Source organism: Perissodus microlepis, chromosome 17, assembly GCF_051167445.1.
Source record: "Perissodus microlepis isolate ML-2025 ecotype Zambia chromosome 17, ASM5116744v1, whole genome shotgun sequence".
Lineage (NCBI taxonomy): Eukaryota > Metazoa > Chordata > Actinopteri > Cichliformes > Cichlidae > Perissodus > Perissodus microlepis.
In genome coordinates this window covers 2,141,365-2,167,068 of record NC_140477.1, presented here as the reverse complement: position 1 = coordinate 2,167,068, position 25,704 = coordinate 2,141,365, and the positions used below count along the sequence as shown (strand labels likewise).

General features: G+C 41.1%; 1 protein-coding gene across 2 annotated transcripts in view; it reads left to right on the top strand.

Moving 5' to 3' along the window:
* Positions 1–299: 299 nt before the first annotated feature.
* Positions 300–25,704, top strand: part of hmcn1 (hemicentin 1) — an 88,162-nt gene continuing 62,757 nt past the window's right edge. Inside the window, exons 1-5 of one of the 2 annotated variants that reach the window (XM_084909625.1) lie at positions 300–1,081; positions 21,737–21,807; positions 23,245–23,403; positions 23,484–23,606; positions 25,208–25,379. In XM_084909625.1, the coding sequence (XP_084765751.1) occupies positions 787–1,081; positions 21,737–21,807; positions 23,245–23,403; positions 23,484–23,606; positions 25,208–25,379 (820 nt within the window). In that variant the 5' untranslated portion in view covers positions 300–786. The remainder of the gene's footprint in view (positions 1,082–21,736; positions 21,808–23,244; positions 23,404–23,483; positions 23,607–25,207; positions 25,380–25,704) is intronic. The other variant, XM_084909626.1, reaches the window with a different exon arrangement.

The window sequence follows — 25,704 nt, the reverse complement described above, 5'->3', positions numbered from 1 at the left end:
TTCTCATCTTAAATAAGAGCAAATTAAAATTACTTTTGCAGTCATTTTTCTGCCATTAATGTCACAATAAAAACTTTTTTTATTATTACTATTTTTTTTTTTTTTAAATAAAATGGGCCTTTTATTAAAAACCTTTAACACAACTGGGTTTACACAAAATTTGTGTAAAAGCCAAGTTGCAGTCGCTAGATGGCGGTAGAGTGCTCCAAATCCCCAATACTGCAGACCTTCATTTATTTTAGCTCGTTTCACTTTAGGTGAGCGTCCCAGGCATGTCCAGTTCATGCCTCGGCGTCAAAGCTTACACCAGTATTTAAAAAAAAAATCTGTCAAAAATGAATTATAACGACAGCTTTTAAGAAATAATCGTACTGTGGTACTTTTGTGTCGTTGCTGAAGTAAAGGAACTCACCCAAAACATCTTGTCCAATCATAGCGCTGCTATTGTGCATGGGAAGTAGTCTGCGCCTTGGAGACTTTCTGGCCAGCTGAGAGGTGGTCTTTGTATGACAGAGCGAACAGGGGTTCTGACTCTGCAGATCTGAGGGAACAGGGGCTGCCACAGCTGCTGGGAACAGAAGTTAAGCTTGAGCTTTGAGAGGAAACAACAGACTGCAGGAGAACCAAAAAATAAATAAAAAGTAGGCGCTCGAAAACCGCACCGGGAGATTCCCGTGTTTCTTTCGCTGATGCTGGGAACTTGATCAACTCTTATACGTTTTCAAAACTTTTTTGTGAGAGCCAGATGTCTCTGCCTCTATCTCGAGACTCACTCTGAGTTTCCCAATGGCGAAAACAAAATATCGTGAAACAATGACAGAGAAGACTCCTGGATCACTGATGTGGCTTCCGCTCGTCCTCTCAGTGGCGCTGGCCGCAGGGCAAGAAGCAAACACGGGGGCCGTAAAGGAGGACATCCCGGAGGGCGCATCCACCCTGGCGTTCGTCTTTGATGTGACCGGCTCCATGTACGACGACTTGGTCCAAGTGATAGAGGGCGCATCCAAGATTTTAGAGACATCCCTGAGCAGACCGAAGAGACCTTTGTATAACTTTGCCCTGGTGCCCTTTCACGACCCAGGTAACGTAATAAGAGACAAAGAGATGGTTTGATTAGGTCAATTCTGCTTCTGTTTTCTTGTTTTTCTTCTCTTTAAATGTGATGATTTGGTGCTTATTCTTTGCAGTCTAAACAAAAGCAGACAGAGGTGTGACAAATGTGATAGTTTGCTCACAAGCCGCCCTCTGACTGCCTAAACCTCCTCACACCTCCACGGGAGGCACTTCTGGGGCATTTCATCTCGCACAGATGTTCAGCCTGGCGGTCACTGTATCATTAGCATTCCGCCAGGGTTACTGTGTGGCTTTAGGTTTGCAGAGCAGCTTGATGATTATCATCACTCTTGGGTGCTCTCTCATTCTGAAAAGTAATGCCTAGGCTGCATTTTATTGGGCAGTCAATCCCTGGCTAGTATTAGTCTTCAGAGGTGCAGGGGGGGGGGGAGTCGTACAAGATAAAACATTTCCAAATATTCAACACACACATCTGACAAGAACGGAGTCCTTGTGAAGAGTAATGTGAGACTGAGGACATCAGTCTTATTAGTCTTATTGAACAACTGCAGATTAAAGTCATCATTTAGGGTTTGAATATTTGGGTGGTAATGTTGACTCACCTTTGTCTCTTTAATTGGAGATTATGTATCGGAATTTCAGGAGCGGGACCACGCCTCCAAACACGCTCCTTACGGTTGTCATCTATAGAGGTTCCCTCAGTTCTGCAAGCAGTTCATTCTCGTTTACGTGCCCCACCCTCCCTCCTTCCTTGTTCTCAATTCTTTAACTTCTTCACTTCTATTTAGTGCACGGTGATCTGCCAGGGAGCCGTCACCAGTCCCCAAACCGCAGCTCAATTCATGTCCGAGCATCACCTTTACCTACTAGAACGCTGTCAAACCTAAAATGAGGACGTGGGCCCAGCGAGTGGAAGCCCCTTTCGTGATTATTTCATTCAAAACAAGGTGGTTACTTTTCACCAGCATTTAAGTGTAACACAATTCAATTCAACTTTATTTATACAGCGTCAAATCACAGCAACAGTCGCCTCAAGGCGCTTTATATTGTAAGGTAGACCCTACACACAGAGAAAAACCCAACAATCACATGATCCCCTGTGAGCAAGCACTTTGGCGACAGCGGGAAGGAAAAACTCCCTTTTAACAGGAAGAAACCTCCGACAGAACCAGGCTCAGGGAGGGGCGGGGCCATCTGCTGCGACTGGTTGTGGTGAGAGAAGGAAGACAGGATGAAGACATGCTGTTGCATGCATTTAATGTTTAGTTTCCATATCTAGCATTCTGCAAAGTGTGCTTCGTGAATATTACTTCACAAAGTGCATGAAACACAATGCTTTCATATTTTAATGTCGTATGTAGAGTACCTACATTTTTTCTAAATGCACTCGGAGCAACAAACATTCCAGGATCTGAAGGATGGAAAGAAAGAGATGAATAGACGGAGGTGATCTGTGAGGTGAAGACACAGATTCCTATTCCAGATGTTTTTTTCTCTTTTCAGTTTCAGCATGTCACAAATTCTCATGAAGCACATTTCTTCAATCATTGTTTCAATCTGCTCTGTGCCTAGAATAATAATTATATTCAAGGAGGAAAAATGCACAGTATACACAAATCTTACAAATGATGAATTCATTAGTGCGTGCCTCTGTGGGGAAAGTAAATCTTAGGTGATTAGCGATGCTCTTGGACAGAGAGACAGTAGTGAAAGAATGCTGCGGTTTTAACCTGTTTGTGTAACTGAAGGGCTTAATTTAGAGGAAATGTTGACTTCATTGAGAAGTGATTATAAGATTATCGTTTGGTAGTGAAACACAACAGCTCGATTGAGCGCTCCAGCGTTGACTCCTCTCTGTGTTTGTGACATTTGTCTGCTTATTAAAGTGTTTACGAGGATGTCAGGATGTGTTCTCCGACACCCCCGGGGGAATAGAGGAATGATTACTGCAGCGCACTGCAAGCAGGGGTAGCTGAGCATTTTGCCAAATGTTCTGACCCCGTCTCTCTCCCACTTTTTGTCCTTTTCCAACAAAATCCCGGCTCCTCGGAGAGAGTCGGTTTTGTTTTATTAAGGGTTTGCTTCATTGTGCAGCGGATCCATTTTCTCTGCTTTGCATCCAACATGGTGCGATAACGCAGTCCCTCCTGTTTGACTTGGCTGCTTTTAAATCAGAGCTTCCCTTTTTATTTACACTGCAATCCGACACTGTAAACAAGAGAGTGTGTTTGCAATCTTTGTGTCTGTGCGTGCTTGCCTGAACGTGTGTGAAGCAAAAGAGTCAGGAGGATGCCTGGATATTGGGGTCAGGCCTGTGTGGGAAGATCAGTCAGGAAGCCTCCCCCCTTTCCTCCATCCTGCAGGCAGAGAAAGAAAGAAAGGCACAGGATCCTTCACAAGTCATTTTACCACAGTGCAAGGGCTGTGTGTTTACCGCTAAAGTCTGTCTGTGTTCTTAACAATACACTATGTCATTACTCTTGAAATGGGCATTCGCTTAATGAGAGAAGTGGCTGTACAGAAGAGTCCTGGACAGCTACAAACACGAACATCTCGCTTCTCTGGCTGCAGTCTGACGATCAATCTGTCAATAAGGACTTCAGGCTCATGCAGAGAAGACAAAGGTGTGTTGCAAACAGACTCGCTGCACTTCTGGAACATTTATTTGAGAGTTTACAGACAATTAAACTCATTTCACGACGCTTCCGTTCTTCCCGAGCTACGAAACGTGGCCTCTAGCCCAAGACTAATGGCAGTTTGTGCAATTAAAGAAACAAACATTGCATGACAATCACAGGAAATAAAATGGTAGACACTTATCTGTCTGCATGGCCCTGTTGGCATCCTTACATACACACACGTCCATGTAGCTACCTCGCTGTGAGAGGATGTGTTTGTGAGTGTCTGACGCTTGCTCGTGTTAATGTTTAACCGTCCAAGGTTAAGATGGATCCAAACCCAGCACCTGGTTCCTAACGTGCCCAGGAAAGTCAGAGAGCACACTCCAGCTTAATGGAGGGTGTCTAAGGCGTTTGGGGGTAGCACCGTCTTCCACTTTAGAGGACTTAAAATAAACTTGCAAAAATGTACACAACAGCATAATCGGGTTTAATATGTTTTTGCAAACCCTTTGCGGTCAGTGACGTCTATGATCTGCGGTAATGCTCTACCAGTCCTATCTTGCATTGTTGCTGGTTTTGATGGTGTCGACACACTTCCAGTAGGACTGAGGGTATAGTGAAAATGATTACACTTTCATCGAGTATGGATGAAACACCGTTATCCTTAAAACTGATAGTTAACACCTAAACCTAACGCTTTTTCTATTTTAAAGATAGATGAGCTAGAGTAGGGTTGCTATTGTGACTTAGGGTTCTTTGATCTACTCTGAAAATATATGATAAAGGCTTAAAAAGATCTATGTTAGGCAGAGAGTATCATTAATCACCGTAATGTCTTTTGTCTCCCTACAATGAATGTGTTTGTGGAAGCTAAAGTCCAAACAGAGAAAGGATGAAAGATGGACAGATTTTACTGACTCATGCCTGCGTGACATCAGCGTGAAGGTTTTGAAAATGGAACAAACCACCGACGTGTTTCTTGGAGTTTTGCTTGTTTTATTCTGCACGTTCTTCTTTGTGTTTCCGCTGCGTGATCTCGGGGTTGGTTCCAGTAAGTTGTTGGCCTTCCTTGCTAAAAATTTCCATCCAAGTTATCTAAGTTAGAAGGAGATCGACCGAAGGAGTGCGGAGTGATGGGAGGAGGTGATGGAATAGCTTCTGCCTTCTCTGCAAGATCAAAGGCCGTTATCACAGAGCCCTCCATGCTGGCGTTCGCGTCCTTTTCTACCCCTCGTCCCTTTGTTTCCTTCCTTCCAGAGTAGCTTTTTTTTTGTCTGAACTACCCCGCCTGTGTGAGATTACGCGCAGCCTGCGTTTAGCTGGACAGAGTCAGTAATGATGCTATTAGGCAGGAATGCCAAAAGAGAGAGGTGGAGGTTCGGGAGAAAATAGAGGAGGAGAGAAAAGTGTGGCAGACTGAAACTGTGTCTGTGAGTTTTATGTTTTAATGGATGTGGAGTATTAAAATAGGTATTAACTTTTAGGGCTGCACCTCCTGACATGGCCCAAGGTGCTCGTAGTTCAGTTGGTTCAACTCACGACACACGAGTGGAAGGTTTCCAGTTGTCACTCAGGGACTTCTTTCATCTTGGACGCTGATCCCCGAAGACTGCTACAGAAAACCGCGTCACACTTTATCCTTTATGTTTAAAAGTTCGACAGCTTTACAGATCCTAAGGTTCAAGGATCTTCTTGCCTTTTAAAAAACAGTCACATCTAGATGACCCTAGGATCCACTGGCCCACATAACCCCATGCGTAGTAAGTGGCCCATTCGTGAAGTATTTGTCAAACATTTTTCTCTCTCTGCTGTGTGAGGTTTGTTTCAAAAACTTGTTTTCTAATCTCCACTGGAGGCTCAACCCGAGGTTCAATGTGCTTGTGACCTTCTAGACTCTTTGACATCACTGTCTGGGCTCCTGCCAGTATCCCTTTGACCTTTTGTAGCTCTGCTCTTGTTTGTGTTTTTTGGATAAGTGTCTGGCTGTCAAGACATGAACCTGAAACAGAAAGCAGTGGTGAAACAATTTCATATAAAAGATTTTCCACACATGTCATCATCATCTGGGAAGGAGCGGTGCTGGACAGTGAAAAATGTGTGAGCTTGCACTTCTGTATAATTACATTGTTAAGTAAGTTGACGGGTTAGCTTGTGACTATCATGACCAGACGTACAATATTGTGTAAAAGTCTTGAGGCATCCCTTTTCTTTTTATTTTTCCAGTAAAATCAGAAATAAGCATTTTACTGAAATGTTCAAACATACGTAGAATTACAGCATATAAGGCAAAAACAGAGTTTGCACAAGTCTAGAAAGCTTTAAAGTCAATATTTGGTATGATCATGTTTATTCTTAAAGACAGCCTGAACACTCTTAGGAAAGCTTTCTTGGGAGTTCTTCAAGTAGACTTTAGGAAAAGTGCTCCAGGCTTCTTGAAGGACAAAGCTCTTCTTTGGCTGTTGGCTGCCTTTTGTTCTGCTCTGTGTCATGATGATCCCACACTGTTTCAGTAATGTTTCGATCTGGGCTCTGGGGAGGACGGATCAGGGGCCGATCGTGTTCCACTGCTTTTCTATCCAGGTATGTTTTTGATGCTGGTTTTGGGATCATTGTCATGCTGAAATATGAAGGTGCTGTCACTCAGATGCTATCCAGATGGTATTGCATTAAAAGTCTCACTGCAACCCTTTGACTGAATCCCCAACAGCATGAATGAAGCAGTGCCAAACATGACAGAGCCTCCACCGTGCCTCCATGGCTGAAGACTCTCACTGCTGTGCCTCTTTCGATGTTTCTTTAGTATTGATTTTCAGTCCAGTTCTTGTTCTTGCCTTGTTCTTGGCACATCTCCGCCTTTTTCCCCTTCATTAAGAGCAGCTTCTTAAAAGCTAACCTCCTTACTGAAACCATTTCTGATGATGCCTTGGTGGACTGTACATGGAGGAGCTCGAGGCCCAGATGCATCTCTCAGGACCCAGCAACACACCCAAACATGTCAAGTTTTCAGCTAACAGCTTTTGAGAATCACTATGTTGATGTAAAATACTGTTTTATGCTGTCGAACTGAGTGATCTTTAATATTTTTGTAGATTCAACTAAAGAAATGGGAAACAAATTTGTGTCTTTTGTGCGAGGCTGCTGGTTCATCCCCTGAGTTAAGTGTCTTGTGTATGTTTGAATAATTCATAGGTCAGTGGTAAGTGGCTTAAACAAACACAAAAAATATTCCTCTGAGAACAGCCAGGTGCAAGGAATGAAAATGATTGAAAAAAGCAGCCAAAGAAAGACCTTCAGAAAACCTGAAGAACTATTGCTCCAGACAGCTTTAATTAGCAGAGCGTATGGCTCCGTGAAAGCAAAGCATTAAAAAATGAGGTGGCTCAAGACTTTTGCATGTTACTGTATATGGATACTGGTATCCACATTATACCTTCGGGAAAAGTGTGTCGTGAAGCTCCTGGTGCACAGTTATGGTGCTGATATTAATCCCAGAGGAAGCTTAGAGCTGTGCACCATGTGCCTCTGCACACTCTGTAATTTTACATGGTCTGTCACTTCACTTCAAATCAATTTTATTTATACAGCGCCAAATCACAACAACAGTCGCCTCAAGGCGCTTTATATTGCAAGGTAGACTCTACAATAGTAGATACAGAGAAAAACCCAACAATCATATGACCCCCTATGAGCAGCACTTTGGCGACAGTGGGAAGGAAAAACTCCCTTTTAACAGGAAGAAACCTCCGGCAGAACCAGGCTCAGGGAGGGGCGGGGCCATCTGCTGCGACCGGTTGGGGTGAGAGAAGGAAGACAGGATAAAGACATGATGTGGAAGAGAGACAGAGATTAATAACAAGTTATCTGTACTTGTGTCCAAGTTGTTGCGGTGCCTGAACGTTTCCTGATTGTGAAATATCTAAGAGGGAAGACTTGATTTGTTCACCTGTGGCAGTGGGCCCAAGGACACCTGAATTTAAAAATTAAAATGTGTGGCCAGTACTTTTGTCCATATAGTGTAGCTGACACTTTACCAGCTAAAAAGAAAAGCTGTTAATGTCTTTTTCTGTCTTTGTAGTGCACATAATGGTGGTACACAGAGTGCTTATCAAAGCTGAGGCTGAGATTAGGGAAAGTGACCCCCCCGCTATTAAAAAATGCAGTGCTGACATGAACTGCATAGTTGACTGATGATTCTCTGTGAGCTCACCTTTTCTGCTATTTCTCTCCTGCGAGTTAGAAATACGTTACTGTTGCAAATTAAACACACGAGCAGTTTGGTTTTAAGGATTCAGATCTATGTAATCACGTATTAAGCTAAATTATACCACTCGTGTCTCAAACATGTACTCCTGTGCATGTTTGAGAGAACTGTTCAACTGCAGACAATATGGTAGCCTTGATCATTTTGGAAGACGCGCATCGCTCTTGTAATATCTCACTTGGTCCACACTGGCCACAAATGTTACAGATGTTACACCTAAAATGTACTAACACTCAGTAGTACCGTGTACAATTTACACACTAAAGAATAATAAATCACCGCCTTGGAAGTCACAGCCAACATGAGATCATGCCATTGCAAACCATGGGAATGTTCAACTTTGGCGTCAGGGCTACATGAAAGTAAATCTAACGTGTTCCAAATGAGTCCTCCAGACTCTGAGTGTATGATGCAAAACAATGAAATCAGATGAATTTGTTAGCTAAAACAATCCTTAGAAAAGTAATTTCCTCAATAATGTAGTCTAGACATCAACTGATTATGCTGTTTTAAAGACAGCCTCAATGAAAGGGGCAACAGTAAAAGTGCAGAGGCTGGGCTTATTATTATGAGTAATAAAGCAGTAAAAATGCAGAATGGCAAATACTCAATATACAACATCATACATGTCTGCCTGCAGCTGGTATAGCTGGCAACAAGCAGCTGGAAACTATCCATTTGGACTGTGTAGTGGGGCGTTTGAAAGTGTGGTTTGGACCAAAAAACTAATGTAGTCAGAACACTGCTACAGCAAGGGGGCAGCTAAAATGAAAGAAGCCTTTAAAAGCCCCCAACCAAGAAAAGACAGCCAGCGGCAGCTGTTGTCAAAATCACCTGATATCCTCAAGGACTCGGCTCTCCTAAATGAAGTTAGATGACTTGCTGCTCAGACCCAGAACACATGGTAAGAGTTAGGGACAGGTCAGATAAATATGTCTGACCCAGAACAGGAAAACAGTAACCTTAGACGTGCAGCAAAACCCTCAGTTTGTGGAACAGAATGGTCAAATTCCTCTGAGATTTTCTTATAAACCACGTTTTGTGCAGCGCTTCATATCAAATTTAATGTTGCATCCCTCTGATGCAGACAGTATACATACAATTAGGGTATAGTGAGGTCTATTTATTATAATACAGATAATCAGGTTATCAGAATAAGTAAATGTAAAGTAAATAAACTCTCCAGACCTGAAGGTCTTTGAGTTTTTTCACTAATTTTCATTTCAGTCCTTGGGCTTGGCCACTTTGTTTGTTAAGCCACTTAACGCTGACCTCTGAATCACCCAAGCATGAAAACGATGCCTAACTCAAGAAACGAATCTGTCATCACCAGACAACTTAGCAAAGAACCGATTTTAAATTGTGTCTTCAGGCACTTTGTTACTAGCAGCCTGGTGCACAATCACATCATTTGTTCCAATTTCTTAGTTGAATCTTTCACACACAAAACATCACAGAACAGTCTCGACGGGCGTGAAATCGTCTGCACCGGGAAGTTGAACAAAACCACCTACAATGGATGAACAGTATCCAAAATCATGTCCTTAGGAAATAGGAAAGAAATCCAGCAAAGACCTGGCACAGGACACAAGAGATAAATCTGGCCGCTCAGTTGATCCATCTACTGTTCACTGAAGCCTAATCAGAAATGGTCTCATTGGATTTGGCTGTCAAGAAGCCTCCCCAGAGCCCAGGCCCGAACGTTACACGGCAGTGGATGGAACAACATCCAAAGATGATGTCCTTCGAGAATCCTGGAGAACTATTCCTGAAGACAGCCCAAAGAAACAACGAGACAGCTTGCCTAAGAGATGTGGTTCACAAATAACAATGGTTGCACCAAATACTGACTTTCAAATTCTGCTTTTGCCTTATTTGCTGTATCGTGTGTTTCCATGAATCACTGCACCTACTGTATTTCTCAGCAAGAGATGAAGAAATGAGGGCTGGCTCAAGACTTTTGCACAGTACTGTGCAAAACACTTCCAGTCTCCAAATGTTCTGTATCTACAGGATGTGTAATTAGGAACAGTAACTCACCACAGCCACTTTATAAAGTGATAATATGTCAGTATTATGTTTATAGCTTGTTAACTTACCTCAGAGTGGCCAAAAATATGGTCTTCCTGTTTTATTTAAATTTTTTCTACCTTGCCAGATTTCAATTTCCTTAAATAGAGTCTTTACATGCTTGTAAAAGGTTGCTGATGGCATAATAGTGGAGCTGTACCTGAGCAAGTTTAGTCAGTGTCAGTATATGAGCATGGACAGAAACACGAGAGCTGAGTTTTGTGGTTTATTTTGCATCGGTGAAGCCTGATCACTGTATAATTGTTCTTTTCCAGAGAACTATGGTGTGTACGGTGGTGCTAAAGCGTTTCATAATAAGCTCCACAGCTGACGTCTCATTCACTACAAGAAGAAAAGCCAGAAGATTTAACTGTGTGGATTTTTGCTACGTATATATCACCATCAGCATTTAGGCAGTCTGTGCTGGGGGGAAGTCATATATCACAAAGACCACCTTAGCCGTAACTAGCTGTGTTTGTAGACCTCTCCCTTTATAAAGTATGCATCTATGTTGTGTTATTACCTCACAATTAAGGATTTAGGGTGAAGCCTGAGCTTAATCTGATGGTTTGGTACACAGTATCCTACGTCAAGCTGATGAGAAGCACATGTCGAGCTCACGGCCAGTTTTACATTTTCAGCAACACAGCTGGACAAACCTTTGTGCCATGGCACACCGTTTGGAAATCACCGCTGCAAACATCTGAGTGTGCATCTGTGTGTGGTCGACAGCGCTGATCTGCTGCATCTGAGGTTTCTCTGTCTGCTTCAGCTCAATTAGAATTTCCCCCGTTAAACAAAAGAGCCATAGTGAACCGAAAACGCCGCCGGTCTCTTATGAGCAGGCGTAATTACAGTCTGTCATAAAATACTTATTCATGAGCTTTGCAGTTCTGTGGTTTTAATATTGAAGTTGTTGCCATTTATTCTCAAGCCTTCTACTTTTTGTTTTGTTTTTTAAAGAAAATGAATGCAATTACTGCAATTAAGAAGCTGCATTTAGCAAAGAGAGAGTAAATTTTAAAAATCAGGCCGACCAGCTGTGAGTGCTTTGACTTTTCTATAATAGAGACCAAGATACATCACAAGCAGCAATGTGTTTGTGGCCTGTGCCACTTTTCACCCTTTCTTAAAAGGCATTTGGAGCCTTAACTGTCACAGTGAGACACGTGAAGAAAGACGTTCATTTAAGGCTGGAAAACATTACAAAACAAAAGGCAAAGGCGAAACTAAACAATAACCTAAATTGGGTGAACTAAGATTAAAACATGAACATGGAGACCTGCCATGGATACATAGAAAAACCTGGAAATATGACATGAACACAGCAGACGACCGGACGAGGAACGAATGAAAACACACAGACTGAATGCATACAGGAGGTGACCAAGGGAAGTGGAAACACATGGGGACACAGCTGATTCGAATGAGCATAATGATGTCACAGGGAAAAGTAAAATTAAACACATTGAAGATAGAAACCAAGACTTTCAAAATAAAACAGGAAATATGGAGAGACAGACATGACAACACGAGCTTGACAATATGGAACGCACAGACATAAAACACATGACAGACTAGACAAGAAACAAGACACAAAACCGAAGAGACAGATGATAGTAATGCTAAACTGAAACTCAGCTACGCCCTAAATAAGAAAAAGTTATAATTAAACCTCACATAAGAAACTCAAAAATACAGAATAAGCTCAAAGTGCTGGGTCACAGATCAAGTCCCCGACACTAAACAGAGGCAGACATGCGGCCCTGGCTCATCAAGTCTGCACCTTTGTCTTCTTTATCCTTCTCACGAACGCTGCTTCTTTCTAATGTGCTGTCAGAGCAACGTGGTGGTTTTGTAAGATCCTGTTATGACCATAAAAAAGCATCCATGTGAGTCATTACCGCCAGTTTTTTTAATATCTTCAGTTTTTCATAGGTGAAGCTGATAGAAGGAACATTCATCAGAGCCTGATCCAGAGACTTTTATGTCCGTTACTATTGATCTGATGAAGTCACGGACACTTTGTAAGTGAAAACATACAGAGCACCAACCATTTGATCATAAATCAGACCAGAACTCTGTCAGTATGAAGTCATGTGTAAAGAAAGGCTTTAGAGGACTCTATGCAGTGTAAAGTAATAAACACAGTCCATTTTTCAAAATCCCATTTATCTAAAATCTATCCTTCAATTATAGACCAATGTGACCTCCTCTTGCAACCTAAGCCATGTGTTTTTCTTCTGTCCAAGTTTGCATTAATTTTGGAGTGATTTCTTTTCTGTACTTTCAGAGGTTTTTGGAATTCAGATCCAAGAAGATCCTCTAATTGGCATATTTGGAGTTCCAATGACCCCTCTTAATATATCTCCCCAGCAAACTGATATCTTGGTTTTCTGTTCCCTTCTTCTTAGACTGTATTTTACTTCTTTAGAAATCTCTTACGCCTCCATTTGCACCACTATGGCTTAATACTGTCTGGACATTTTTGAGGGTGGAGAAGATCTCACTCACAGTGAAGGGTAGCTCTGAAAATGTACCCACAAGTGGACACCCTTTGTGGAATATCTGAAATCTTACCTTCTCAGTATTTAGAACAATGCATTTTACCCACAAAGTGACTAAATGGAAAAGATTTGTGATTTACTCTTATTTAATGTAGACATAGGATTTAAGCACCCCCTTTCCCTATTTTATTTTTATTTATTTATTTTCTAATTTACTTAGTTTTTCCTTAACTTTCTGTTCTTGTGTAGGTATGATGTTTTTCATATTTTACTTTGTTTTTTGTTTAAAAAGAAAAGTTTAAATGTTTGAAAAGATCTAATGTCATATAAGATGATACAATGTATATAAGTTTGTATAATCTCTCTTTAAAAAAAAAGATGTGATCACATTACTGATGATGAATTAATCGAGTGCATTTGAATAGCGGCTAATGAATGACTGCTACTTACCTTTTTAATTCTTGTGGAGTATTTTTCCTCAAGCCTGTTCTTTCTGCAGAGTTATTCACATGTATACGTTTTGCCTTGAAGTGTGAATGTTTTAAAGCCAAACCAGATTCTGAAAACAAAAGAATAAAATTGCAGTCAATCTAAAACACCCCTAAATTGCAGATTTGTGCTTCCACAAAGCATTTAGTCAGATAGTCAGAGGATAGAGAGACGGCAACATTATTTACTGAGTTTAAAAAGTCTGTTATGGTAACATCTAGTTTCAAAAAGCGCTGTGGCATACGTGGCTCGAAATGTCTTTTATATTGCACAGTGAAAAACAAAATTAAAATCCGAAATAGTTTAGAAAGTTAAGGTAAATGCGCTCCAGATGGAGCTTGCTGTTGTTTATGCTTTGCAGACCGTTGTTGAACACAGCTGACAAACTGTAGGGGTCAAAAGTCAGTGTTGAAGACAGGGTCAGGGCAGGCTCTGAGAACATCAGCTTTAAGGAAAGATCCGGATGCTTGCAACTCATCTGAGTACTTCTTAAAAAATACCACACATTCCCATAAATGACAGTGATAAATTTACATAGACGCTCATGTACACAGGACACGTTTAATTACTGTGAGCCGTACCCTCAGGTCTCATCCTCCTCTGTGCTGTGTCTCCAGCACATGTTATCCTGTTAGATGGATAACTGACTCTGGATCAGGCTTCTCGTGGGTCTGTGCATCTGGGAGGGATTACACAGTGAGCATCAGTTGTGGCCCTGTTTTTATTTGTGCGTAGCATCGTCTGATCATTCATTTCCATTAATAGATATCTGTGGTTTCGGGGCCCATTGTCCCCAGTCACATTCAATTACAAAGACTAATGATCACCAGGAGAGGCAGGGCCACAACTGCCTGGTGCTTCTTCTCTCTTAGTTTACGTCACAAGTTTGATGTTTGGTGCTTTGAAATCCAGCGTGTTGACAGCTCTGTTGCTTCAGGGTAACGTTCAGTCATTAGATGTAAATTGGGGATGGTATGCAGAATAACAAGATATAGATTAAGAGATTAGAAAAGAAACAGAAAGACAGAAAGAAGAACTCTGGGCCAACAATGAGCAGTCTTCTGCTCAGTATCTTCACCTAATGTGTCGTCTTTGGATGTAGAGTGTGTGAAATGGTCTGCAGAAAAACACTGGATTGTGCCAGGTTAATGTTTGCCCTCTGCAAACGTCGCGGATGCATGATGGAAATAAAATTGAGCACAGTGAGGCGTCAGAAGGAGACTTCTAGGAATTCACTCAAAGATAGCGGGAGCTGCTTAGAATTGAACTTGACCCTAAAAAACCTGACCAGCCAAATTTATCAGAAGAGGTGTTTCCTTTTTATGGATAGAGTCGTGTCTCTTTTAATTCGGACGTCATATTTTATTTAGTTCTTTTCTATTCTTTTCTTCTTCTACCAAGTAGAAGTGTTAGCGCTTGTGCTTGAAGTGTGGTTATTGCTCTGCAGCAGTGAGGGAAAGAGTCGCGTGACTGTCAACACCAGAAGTAATGAAATGTTATTTGGAATAAATGGACATTATTATCCTGTCAGACTAACTAACCACTTCCTCTCCACAATACGTTCCCCACATTTAAAACAGACACACATGAAGTTAGTATAATGTAGGAATTAATCTTTCTCAAGACTGCAATTTCCTGTTTGGTAAAGTCTTTCAGGCTGATATCACGCCTGGTGTCGCAGTAATGCTCGCCAATTTGAACAGCAAAGAAGGAAAACAATTTGACGCTTTCTGTTTTTTGTTCACTAGTGATGCCTTTTAGAAGTGATCGGTGCACGTTGGGGTTGTTGCAGAAAACATTGCTGGAACATTATATGCACCATGTACAATGTAAATGATTTGTTACCTCGAGAATCTGCAAACCTGTTTGCTGTTATGTGTATAGTATATAGTATAATTTCTGGACACTTTCCTCACCGACACACTGTAATTGCCTCGTGCTGTGCATTTCCCCGTGGGGCTGATTAGGTGAATTAAACTCCAAACCTGACAATGAAGATGACAGCTGTTATATTTCCACTGTAGTGTCAGTACACTATTAGAGCTTATGCCGAGTCAGACTGCACACACAATAGTTTGTTTCCAAGTTGACTTCTTCTTTATTGAGATAACACAGAAGTAACACACACACATAACTGGGCGTGGTGCCCCCTACTGGCGATGGCTTGCATAGCACACAATAATTCTTGGTTCATACATAACAACAGCCACTCTTATTCTGGCAGATTTTTCTTTGAGTCAGCAGAATGGCAGATATTTGTGTTTATTACAGCCTCTGCTGCTGTTAAGTGCTATAACAGCTACATGTTGTGTAACCTGTTGGATTTTTGTTGGATCGGAAAGCCACAGAGAGTCTCCTGCATGACCATTATTTAAGAAAATAACATATACAGTACTGTGCGAAAGTCTGTAGCCAACCCTCATTTCTCTTTATCCTGCTAGAAAAATGGGAAATAGTTGGGATTCACGTGGAAATACAAGGCAAAAATAATTTAGCCTAACAGGTTTTAAAGTCAGGTGGTGTGACCACCTTTATTCTTCAACACAGTCTGAACTCTCTTAGTCAGCTAAGTAGTCTTCATGCTTGCTGAAGGACATCCAAAACTCTTCTTTGTATGTTGTACTCTTCTCTGTCAAGATGATCCCACACTGCCGCAGTATTGTTGACCTCCAGGCTCTGGGGAGGTCATGACTGATAGGGTTCCACTGCATGTTTTTCTATCCATGTGTGCTTTCACTGCACTGGAAGTGTGTTTGGGATCATTGTTATGCTAAAAAACAAAGCTGTTACCAGTCAGATGCTTTCCAGATGGCATTGCATGGTGGATCAAAACTTGACTGTACTTTTCTGCATTTATAATTCAGCCGGTTTTGACAAAATCCCCGAGATCAGCCAATGCTTTTGGGGATGCTCACTGACAGCAACTGAACCAAACATTTCTAATTTGGATTCATTACTCTGTAAGATCTCTTGCCACTGATTTTCAGTCCACTTCTTGTATAATTTCTCAAACCTCACTTTCTTTTCCCCCCCATTTTCCTTCCTTAAGAATGGCTTCTTGACAGCTACCATTCAGGCCAATCCTGATGCTGCTTGAGGAAACAGTAAACAATGAAGGGCCAGACGCATCTCTCAGGCTGTCTGAGTCTTTGCTGGATTACTTGCTGATAAAGATATGACAGTTTTTTTTAGCTAATAGCTTTTTGGGAATCACTGTGTTGGTACTATTTTATGCCTGCAATTAAGACGTTTAGCAAACAAAAACATTTCTGTGAAAATGATTGAAAAAGCAGCCAATGTCCAAAGAAAAACCTGGAAAACGGATGCTCACGACAACTTTAAAAATGAAGAGAAATCTGGCTCCTTGGAAAGAAAATATAAATAAATGAAGGACGGCTCAAGACTTTTGTACAGTACTTTGCATGTACTGCACACTGTGGATCGCTAATTCATTTTGAAACAATAGGTTCAGTGCTAATGAGTTGTTAATATAAATCTTGAAATCTTGAAAGTTCTGTTCACCGAGTAAACATAACCTTCAATGGCATTCCTGAACAGAAGATACACTTTATGTTGTGTCTTTTATAGTTAGGAAACTGCATTTCTAAGGGCTTGGTTGTTAAGCTTTTATTAGCAGTACGATTGTGAGCTAACATCCACTTCTTTGACCTCAGGAGTGGAAAAAAAATGAAAACCAATGTGGATTATAAAAGTGCATAAAGCTGCATAAAGTCTCCTCCCTGTGGCAAACAGAGAACTTTAAACCTTTGAACCAAACAATTATATGACATCATGGTCATAACTCATCAGCAATTAGCTCTAAATTATACAGTTATGACAATTTTCAGTCATAACGCAGCTTTCCTCAGAATTTCCCATGCGCTGGCTTTGAAATTCCTTGTTGCTGCTGGTGTACAGCGAGATAAGCTCACTGCACAGTAAATGCTTCTGCGATTCCTTGCAAATTACTTCAAGCCTGAATGTCAGAGGAGGTAAAAATGAGTTTGCCTTTGGACAGTTGCCCATCCCATTAAGACTTCTGTAAGTATTCGAGCTTGCATGTGGTTTGCAGATGGATGCTTTTTAGAGCAGGCAATACAGGTCAGTGCTCCAAAATGCTCATATGAAGGCTGGAGTGTCTCGTTTTAGTTATTTATCTCTAGTTCCCTTTTGTCAACAGTGAGCAGAACTACCACATTAACGGCACCAAAAAAACACCTTTTTGTTTAGTTTTTGGCGGCCATTTTTGTCAGACTTTCTTTCACTTTGAGCTCATTCGGTTGGCTGCATCCGTAGCCTTTATGGGTTCATCACTGAGAAGCTATTTCCTCTGTGGAAACCAAAGGTTATGTTTCCCTTGCACATGAAGCTATAGAATTGGGATTACTGTGATTCCTTTTGTTGTCCAATTTTATTTAAAATTCATAAAATGCTAAATAAGTAGGAAGTTTCACATATGAAACTATTTCTATGACCCCCCCCCCCCCCCCCCCCCAAGAAAAATGTCTTTTTGAAATAATGGCACTAATAATATGTCTTTTCTTAACTCCTCTTAAGGATGCCCCTGGGCAAAGCACTTGACCCCTAACAAGTGTGCCTTTGCATCAAAGAAGGTATTTGGCTATTTGGTATTGGAAAAGCACACAGATTCTCTTTCAGGCTTCCAAATGTAGACAAACACACATTTAAAGAGAAAAGTAATGACAAACAGGAGTGGCAGCATCATCCTGACATGTAAAATTCAGAGCTAATTAAACTAGAAGAGCTTGAAGAGTTGAATCTTTTATGTCTCATGTTGCTTAGATGTCACGAGTATTATGGTTTTCCACACTACAGCCACAGCAAAGAGGGCAGTGGTGCTAAAGGGCACCATATTCAATACTAAAGAATACTCACAACAGCTACGGGAACTTCTCCCATAAGGAAAGAGATGTCAGCTTTTCCTTCTATGTAAAGTTTGGCTGGAGATCCATGTTCCCTTCAGAGCAGCCAGCAACATTTCCATGTTAGTTTTTAAAAAGCGTCTCTGATCACCGCAAATGTTCCTTCGCTCCACCTTCAGGAGTTACAGTGATGCCAAAATCTGAGTCGTTTGGAAAAATTACTTCTTGCTTCTTTGTGAATATTGTTATTGAAATTGAAAGTGCCTGTGGGCTGTGTTTCGGGAACGAGTGCAAGGTGATGGCAGCTGTAAATGCAGAGTAGATAATGGATCATCATCTCAGGCAAAATATGAATATTTAAATTTGAACTCATTTGAGTCAGGAGCAGAACTGAGCAGGGAGTGTGACTCTGCTAAACTGCTACAATTCCCATTCAGCAGAGTTGAGGACTGTTGCAAAACTGTATCTGTTTTCAAACGTCTTTTGTAATTGTCCTTTCTTCAACAAGGGGACCAGTGTGTGTGCGTGTGTGTGTGTGAGCGTATCTGTGTTTACATATCTTTGTGGGGCCCAAACATTGGACATTTACTCTACTTGTGGGGACCAAATACCCTTATGGGGACAAAATTCCGGTCCCCACAAGTTTGAAGGTATTTTGAGACTCAAAATGTGGTTTTAGTGACAGGGTTGCAATTTGGTTATGGTGTGTGTGTGCGTGCGTGTGTGTGTGTGTGTGTCTTTTTTGCAGCCCCTCAGTCTCTTTCCACAGCACAGTTGCGATGGCTAAAGTTACACAATTTGGCTTGAGAAGATCAAGAAGAGACTTAGCAGCTCATTAATGGACACAACAAAGTAATCTGGTCATGTTGTCACCATGTGGTAAAGCTCCAGCTTTTATGAGACAGGCCTCATTATGTCATTTAACAGACAAATCTTGTGTGAACAATGACTTAAAAAAAACTGGTAAAAACTGCTTCCAGAAGAATTCAGAGGGTAAATAGCAGCCAGGTACATTTTATGCACCAATCATCAGCAATTGTGACCGACTCTGTAAAAGCATGTTTTGGAGTTAACACGGTGCCACAGTCTTTCCAAAAGTGGATGTCCTAGCAAATTCTACCTAATGTCAGATCATGCAATGCAAAAAACCAAGGAGCTACATCTCAGACTCTACAGGCCTCAGTTAGCATTTTAAATGTTGATGTTCATGAAAGTACAATTAGAAAAATACTGTATGGCACATCTGGAAGATTTGCCAGGAGAAAGCAACACTGAACAAAGAAAAGCTTATGTTTGCAAAAACAAACCACAAGACTCCTGGAACGATGTCCTTTGGACAGATGAGACCAAAGTGGAGATGTTTGGCCGTAATCCACAGCACCACATTTGATGAAAATCAGACACAGCATATCAGCACAAACACCTCATGCAAATGTCAAGCACGATGATGGAGAGTGATGATTAGGGCTTGTTCTGTTACCACAGCACTAACCAGCAGGAAGAACATTATATATATATATATATAAATAGTATATACATTGGGTGAATGTGCAGTAGTAGCAGCAAGCAGGTGAATTCTGTACATTAATATGAATAGACATCTGACTATTTAGAATAGACAATATAAACATATTTAAAATTAAAATTAAAATTAAAAAATTAAAAATTAAAATTAAAATTAAAGGAATTAATTTTAATTTTGTTAATTTTAATTTTGTCAGATTTTGTCCATTGAAAGAAAAAAACTCTTATCTGATCTCAAGTTGATCACACTTCCCTTCAGATTTGTCTCCTTGTGCATATCTGGCTCTTATTCTTCATTTGTGTAGCTCCCAGGAAGAACCATTTCTGGACAACCTGTCCTTGAAAACTGTTGAAAACTGGTTAGGTCATTTTAAACTAAATTTTTTCTTTCTGCAGATATTTGAAGTTCATTGTGAAAACCTTTTATTGTATCCTGTACAACGAAAGGAGCAGTGGTTAGGTGATAGTAATTTAACTATTTTGATCAGTTTTCAAACTTTCCAGTGTGCAAACATTCCCTTGTTCAGCTTCTGAAATGTGAAAATGTTTGAATGTTGGCCTGTTGGTTTCACAAAATGATCTTTTTGGTCTGCGACAAGCTGTATGATTAATATAAAACATAATCTTAGATGAATTGAAAATAAAAACAGTTTTGCTTGTTGTGGCTGAATTTAGAATAGTGTTGCACAGCTCCACTCGGCAAGCAAAAGGTTGCTGGTTCAACTCCAGCTGGAGACATAACACTTTGGGAATGTAAAACTCTGTGAAGCAAGACATGTGGAGATGTTCAGGAGAAGGCTCAAGCTTGCCATGAACTAGAAACTGCTGGAACACCAGTGTCATTGTCCACAGTGATTTTAACGTCTCCAGGAAGAAGCCCCTGTTCCACTTTCAAGTTTGAAAGTTTGCTTTATGGTCAGAGAAGATAATCTGAGCTGTTTGGACACAATGACAAGACGTATGTTTGGAGGACTTCAAACCTAAGAACATTTCACTCCTGCCAAGCATGGTGGTGGCAGCATCATGTTCTTAGGCTGTCAGATGGTTGAAAACAGGACACAGTTTTATGTTCCAGCAGGACAATGATCCCCAACACACATCAACACTGCTTTTGGTTTTGATAAAGCAGGTAAACATTAAGCTTCTGGGATGCCCTTCCCAAGCCCCGACCTCAACATTATTGAAAATTTGTCAACCGTGTTTAAAAGCCAGGAAATTACTCAATTTAAATAAATTAATAATTCTGCCCAGAAGAGTGGTCAAATATCCATCCAGAATTACACCAGAATCTTCTCGCTGCCTATCTAAAGCATTGGGTTGAAGAGAAACTTGTTGAGGGGACATTTAACCAAATCTAACCAAATTTAGTGTATGTTTATACGTGACCCTGTGTAGATTAAAGCAAATCCAAAATAAATTCATACTTTTTCTTTTGTAAAGACATTAAAGATTCAAGCTGTACAATCATTTCCTCCTAGAAGAAGAACAGTTCAAAGAAATGTCTTGATGGATGCTCAATTGTCCAGGTTAGTAAATCCCAAAAGGTTGATTGTGTTCATCTGGACGTTTTCCGTGGGAGAAACGTTTCATCACTCATCCAGGTGACTTTTTCAGTCTCAGCTGACTGCAGCTTTCACCAACCTTATAAACGATACATTTGCAAAATAACTGAACGTAGCCCACTGAATGAACGATGGGCTGTGAAGTCAGTTCCTTGATCATTAATATGCAAACTGACCTCACAGCCCATCATTCAAAGAAATCATTAAAAATGGTCACGCCCATGATGGATGTTTGTAAACTTCTGACCACAACTGTTAATGGAGTCCAAATATGATGAGCAAGCCTCTTCTTTAATACTTGGTTATTCACAGTATTTTTTGTATAATTTCTCTTTTCTTGCAAACCAAAAATGGTAAAATGAATAAATCCTGTGAAATTGTAACAATGCTGCTTCAACTGTTTTGATTACACACTGTCTGTATTAAAATTTCTTCAGTTTTTAAAAACCTTTGTATGAATCTGATCTGTGTTTTGAAACACTGTTCGTTCGATCTTCATTTACCTTTTCTATTATTGATCTGTATCTTCTTGACATTTCCTTCTTTCCCTTCCTCTGTTAGTTAAATAGCTTTTATTTCCTCACTGCGTTTTAAATTGTGACATTTTTATCTGGACATCCGCAAGCTCTTGCCAAAGCTAACATTTGGCCCCAGAGCAGAGTTTACGAAATAAAAATGCTTTCAGTTAATCATCAAACTCGAGCCTGTGCCCCTATTAATCACACAGCTTCTTTTGTGTTTGCAGAGATTGGACCCGTTACAATCACAACAGACCCAAAGAAGTTCCAGTATGAGCTGAGAGAGCTGTACGTTCAGGTGGGTTCAGAGTTCACATCTATCAGTCTAAGGAAACCGAGGCTGAAGCCTGGATGCTCAGGTCATCTGGCTTTGATAAAGGCAGCAGGCTTTGCTCATGTCTGATCTGCTGGTAGAGCAACTTGCTGAGCTTATTAAGAAATTTTATCATTCATACAACATCGGATGATGAAAGAGCTTCAATTAGTGTTTTCATCTTAAGCGGATGCCTATCCTTCATGTAACTGGGGCCATGCACCTATTAAATTAAATGATCGTTTGCTGACTTTGATGCACAAAAGCCCCGAAACTTCACCCCATTTTTACCTCCCCTGTCATTACAAAGAAATGCATAAACAAAAACATACAATGGATGGACAGCTAAACGCATTACTGCCAGCTCTGCATATTTCTGTAATTAGTTTGGTACAAAAGGGAAGTTGTACCAGAGGTTTCTGATATATGATTTGAAGCAAAGCAGAGAAGCTGCAAAGCGAGATGCATTCACATGTGATGAAAGCGAGACAGACGAAGACGAGTACCATTCAGAGGCCCTTTGAAGAAAGACTTTGGCGAGTGTCTGTGCATCCTTGGCATGTCCTATTGTTAATCTGGTGTGCGAGCGCGTAGCATGGAAGGGATCCAGTTTCCTCTCTCTTGCTGTTTCATTCCTGAGTCTGTTTTTCTTCCCCTCACCTCTTCACCTGCACAACTCCTGAAGAGGCTTTGGCCAAAGAGCGTGGAAAATATACTCTTTGGAATTGATATTTATCTTAAAATTGAAAAATGTCTGTCACGAAGGCAGTTGTGTTTCAGAAGGGAGAAAAAGTCAGGCCACACTTCAAAAACCGACATGCGTTGGGGGTTGGCTTAGCCTTAGTGTTTGGGACAGTGGGGGAATGTGGGAGTGCAACATTGTCCAGAGGGGAGATGGTGGAGTTCAGAGGAGTAAGAGGAGTCCTGTCTCTTTACCTACCACCCAAATCCCCCCACTGTGGCTCACTCCGTTCCAGATGTTACTCTTGGGGGTTATGCATCCTAGCTTGGTACTGAACCCTGCAGACAGACAGACAGGCAGACAGTAATCTGTCTGCTGGAATGCAGGAGAGAATATTTATCTTTGACCCCACCGACAAGCCAGAGAGAAGAGTGGAAAGGAAAGAATGAGCATTCATACATTCCTCTGCATATTTTCTATTTGATGTGCCTTTCACTATATTCTAGATTGTAGAGCTAGAGTTACTAGATTTTATCAGTGCTTTGGATTTTTTTCAAGACATATATTCCACACAGTGTGGCTAGTGGCCAGTTTCACTGCATATAGAGTCCAAATCAACCAAACGTTTTGCCATAAATCTCATTCAAACTCATTTAAAGCTCTGTTGGAGGTTCACTCACTCACACTTAGGATACTTAAACTCATAAACTAGTTTTTGATGGCTGCCTTTTTTCTCTCAGGGAGGAGGAGACTGTCCGGAGATGAGCATCGGTGCCATTAAGATTGCCTTGGAGATCTCCTTGCCCGGATCGTATATCTATGTCTTCACTGACGCGCGCTCTAAAGATTATAAGCTCACCCACGAGGTCCTGCAGCTCATTCAGCAGAAACAGTCACAGGTTTGGATTTTCTTTTTCTTTCTACACTCAGTAATATCAACGAGCTCAGATTCAAAGTGTTTTTCTTATCTTGTCTGTAGGTGGTGTTTGTGTTGACCGGAGACTGTGACGACAGGACTCACATTGGTTACAAAGTATACGAGGAGATTGCCTCTACAAGCTCTGGGCAGGTCTTCCATCTAGATAAGAAACAGGTCAATGAGGTGAGAGGAAACTTTCTTCTTTTAGCTTTTCAGCACGTACAAGCATTCAGGTTTCAAACCATTTGTGGTCTCAAGAGGTAATTTGGTCGTAGTGATCGAATCATTTAAACTCATCACAGGTTTTGTTCCTAAGCTGTGTACTGTAAATAAAATGGCAGCAGAAGGTTTTACAGCCTCCTCGTGTATTTCGCTATGCCCACGCTCGAGTCTGGTCTCCAGATCAAGTGTGCAGGAAACATTTAGTTGATTGATGTGTATCGTAGCTCTTTTTAACTTTTCCAAGAAATGTAAATCATCAGTCTTGGATGTAGAAACGACTCGAAGCCTGAGGTTTAAATGGTATTGCTGTTTTACTGCTGTAAGATAAGATCCCCTGCTAGGGAACTGAGACGTGTAGATTTTAAGCAGTTTCATATTAAAATTCAGAAATGCTTCATTTTTCTTTCTTGGCTTGTGAGCAGCATTTTTTGTCAACATCAAATGCATTCTGGTCTGGAGGTGTGCAGAGGAATGAACAAGTAAAGTGGTTTGTAACTAGCTGTCACGGTTTCGAGGGCAGGACTCAGTCGCAGGACTCACGCTGGGTAAAAGTCAAAAGATGGTTTATTTACAACGATGACACCAGGTGAAATATATACATATATACAGTGCTGGGAGGGAAACAGCGGGCCCAGGGCAGGCAGGGAAAGGTCCAGGTAAGGGAAGATCCAAGCTCACAACAATCCACAATCCAGTCTTGTCCAAGCTCACTCACTCTCATCCACTCGGGGTCCACGAGGAAGGGAAACAGGCAAGGGTCCAGGGAATTCTGTACACAGGGAGAGAAGTTGATGTTAGAAAGAAGCGCTAGGAAATCACTAGGCAAGCTGGGATATAATGACGGAGGTTAGCACAACAATCCAGCGAAGAATCAGACTCCACTGAGGCCTTAAGTAGAGCAGGAGTAATCGTCGGCGATGGATGGCAGGTGAGTAATTATCAGTGATAGAGGACAGGCGAGGACCAGAGCCAGACTCCGCCCTGGCTGGGAGGAGTGAAAACATTCGATCATCGTCATAGAGCAAAGTCAGTTAAACTTCAGGCATCTCAATCCGCCCAGTTAGGAAACATAAACCATTGTAAATCAGTTTCACCTGCTGTGGTGCAAAAAGAAATGACAACATGCTCACTGGAGAGGTAAAAATGAGGCAACAAGACTAAATTTCAATCAGATAATGCTTCCCCATGCAGTCAACATTTTCCTAGGGCCTTTTTTGAGATGAACGCTCTCACAAGCGCATGTTCCATCACATGTCCTGGATAGCGAGACATGTGGGTCACACACAGTATGGCTTGAGTTCTCCACAGAGACTCAGAGGAAGGAGGCAGACAGAACACGTTAGGAACTTCCAGATCAAAGCGTTCACGTGTTGGGAAGCTGACCTTGTATGCAGTTTGTGTGTTAGTTTTCTATATCACTTAAGTCTCCATTTATATAAGCGAGTGAACTTCATTTAACATGATATTTTGTCAGGTGTTTAAATACAGATTCAGGGTCCCAAAACTATACACCATATATGTGTAACTTATGCATTCTTCACATTTCCTTTCCATCGCTGTAGGTTCTTAAATGGGTGGAGGAGGCAGTGCAGTCCTCAAAGGTCCACCTGTTGTCCACTGATCATTTCACTGGAGTCAGCAACACGTGGCAGATGCCCTTTGACCCCAGTCTCAAGGAAGTCACCGTGGCACTCAGTGGCCCGGCACCTGACATTGAGATCAAGAACCCCCAGGGTATGATGAATGTAAACCACATGTCAACATGTTTCCTAAAAAGCTTCGTTTTTGATGTATTTTTTGCATTGTTTATAGAATTCACTAAAATGTGTATAAATTATGTATTCATTAAATTAAAATGATGAATAATGAATAATAGCTAAATTTGTGCAGCATTCAATATTGTGCAAAAGTACTGAGTCATTGCTCATTTCTTATATAAGAGCAAGTGAAATAAGTGCAGAGCTGTTGTAACATGTGCAGCCATGTATGGAAATACAATATAGACAGCAAAACTAGAGTTTGTACAATTCTGATGAACTCGAAAACAAATATTTTCCTA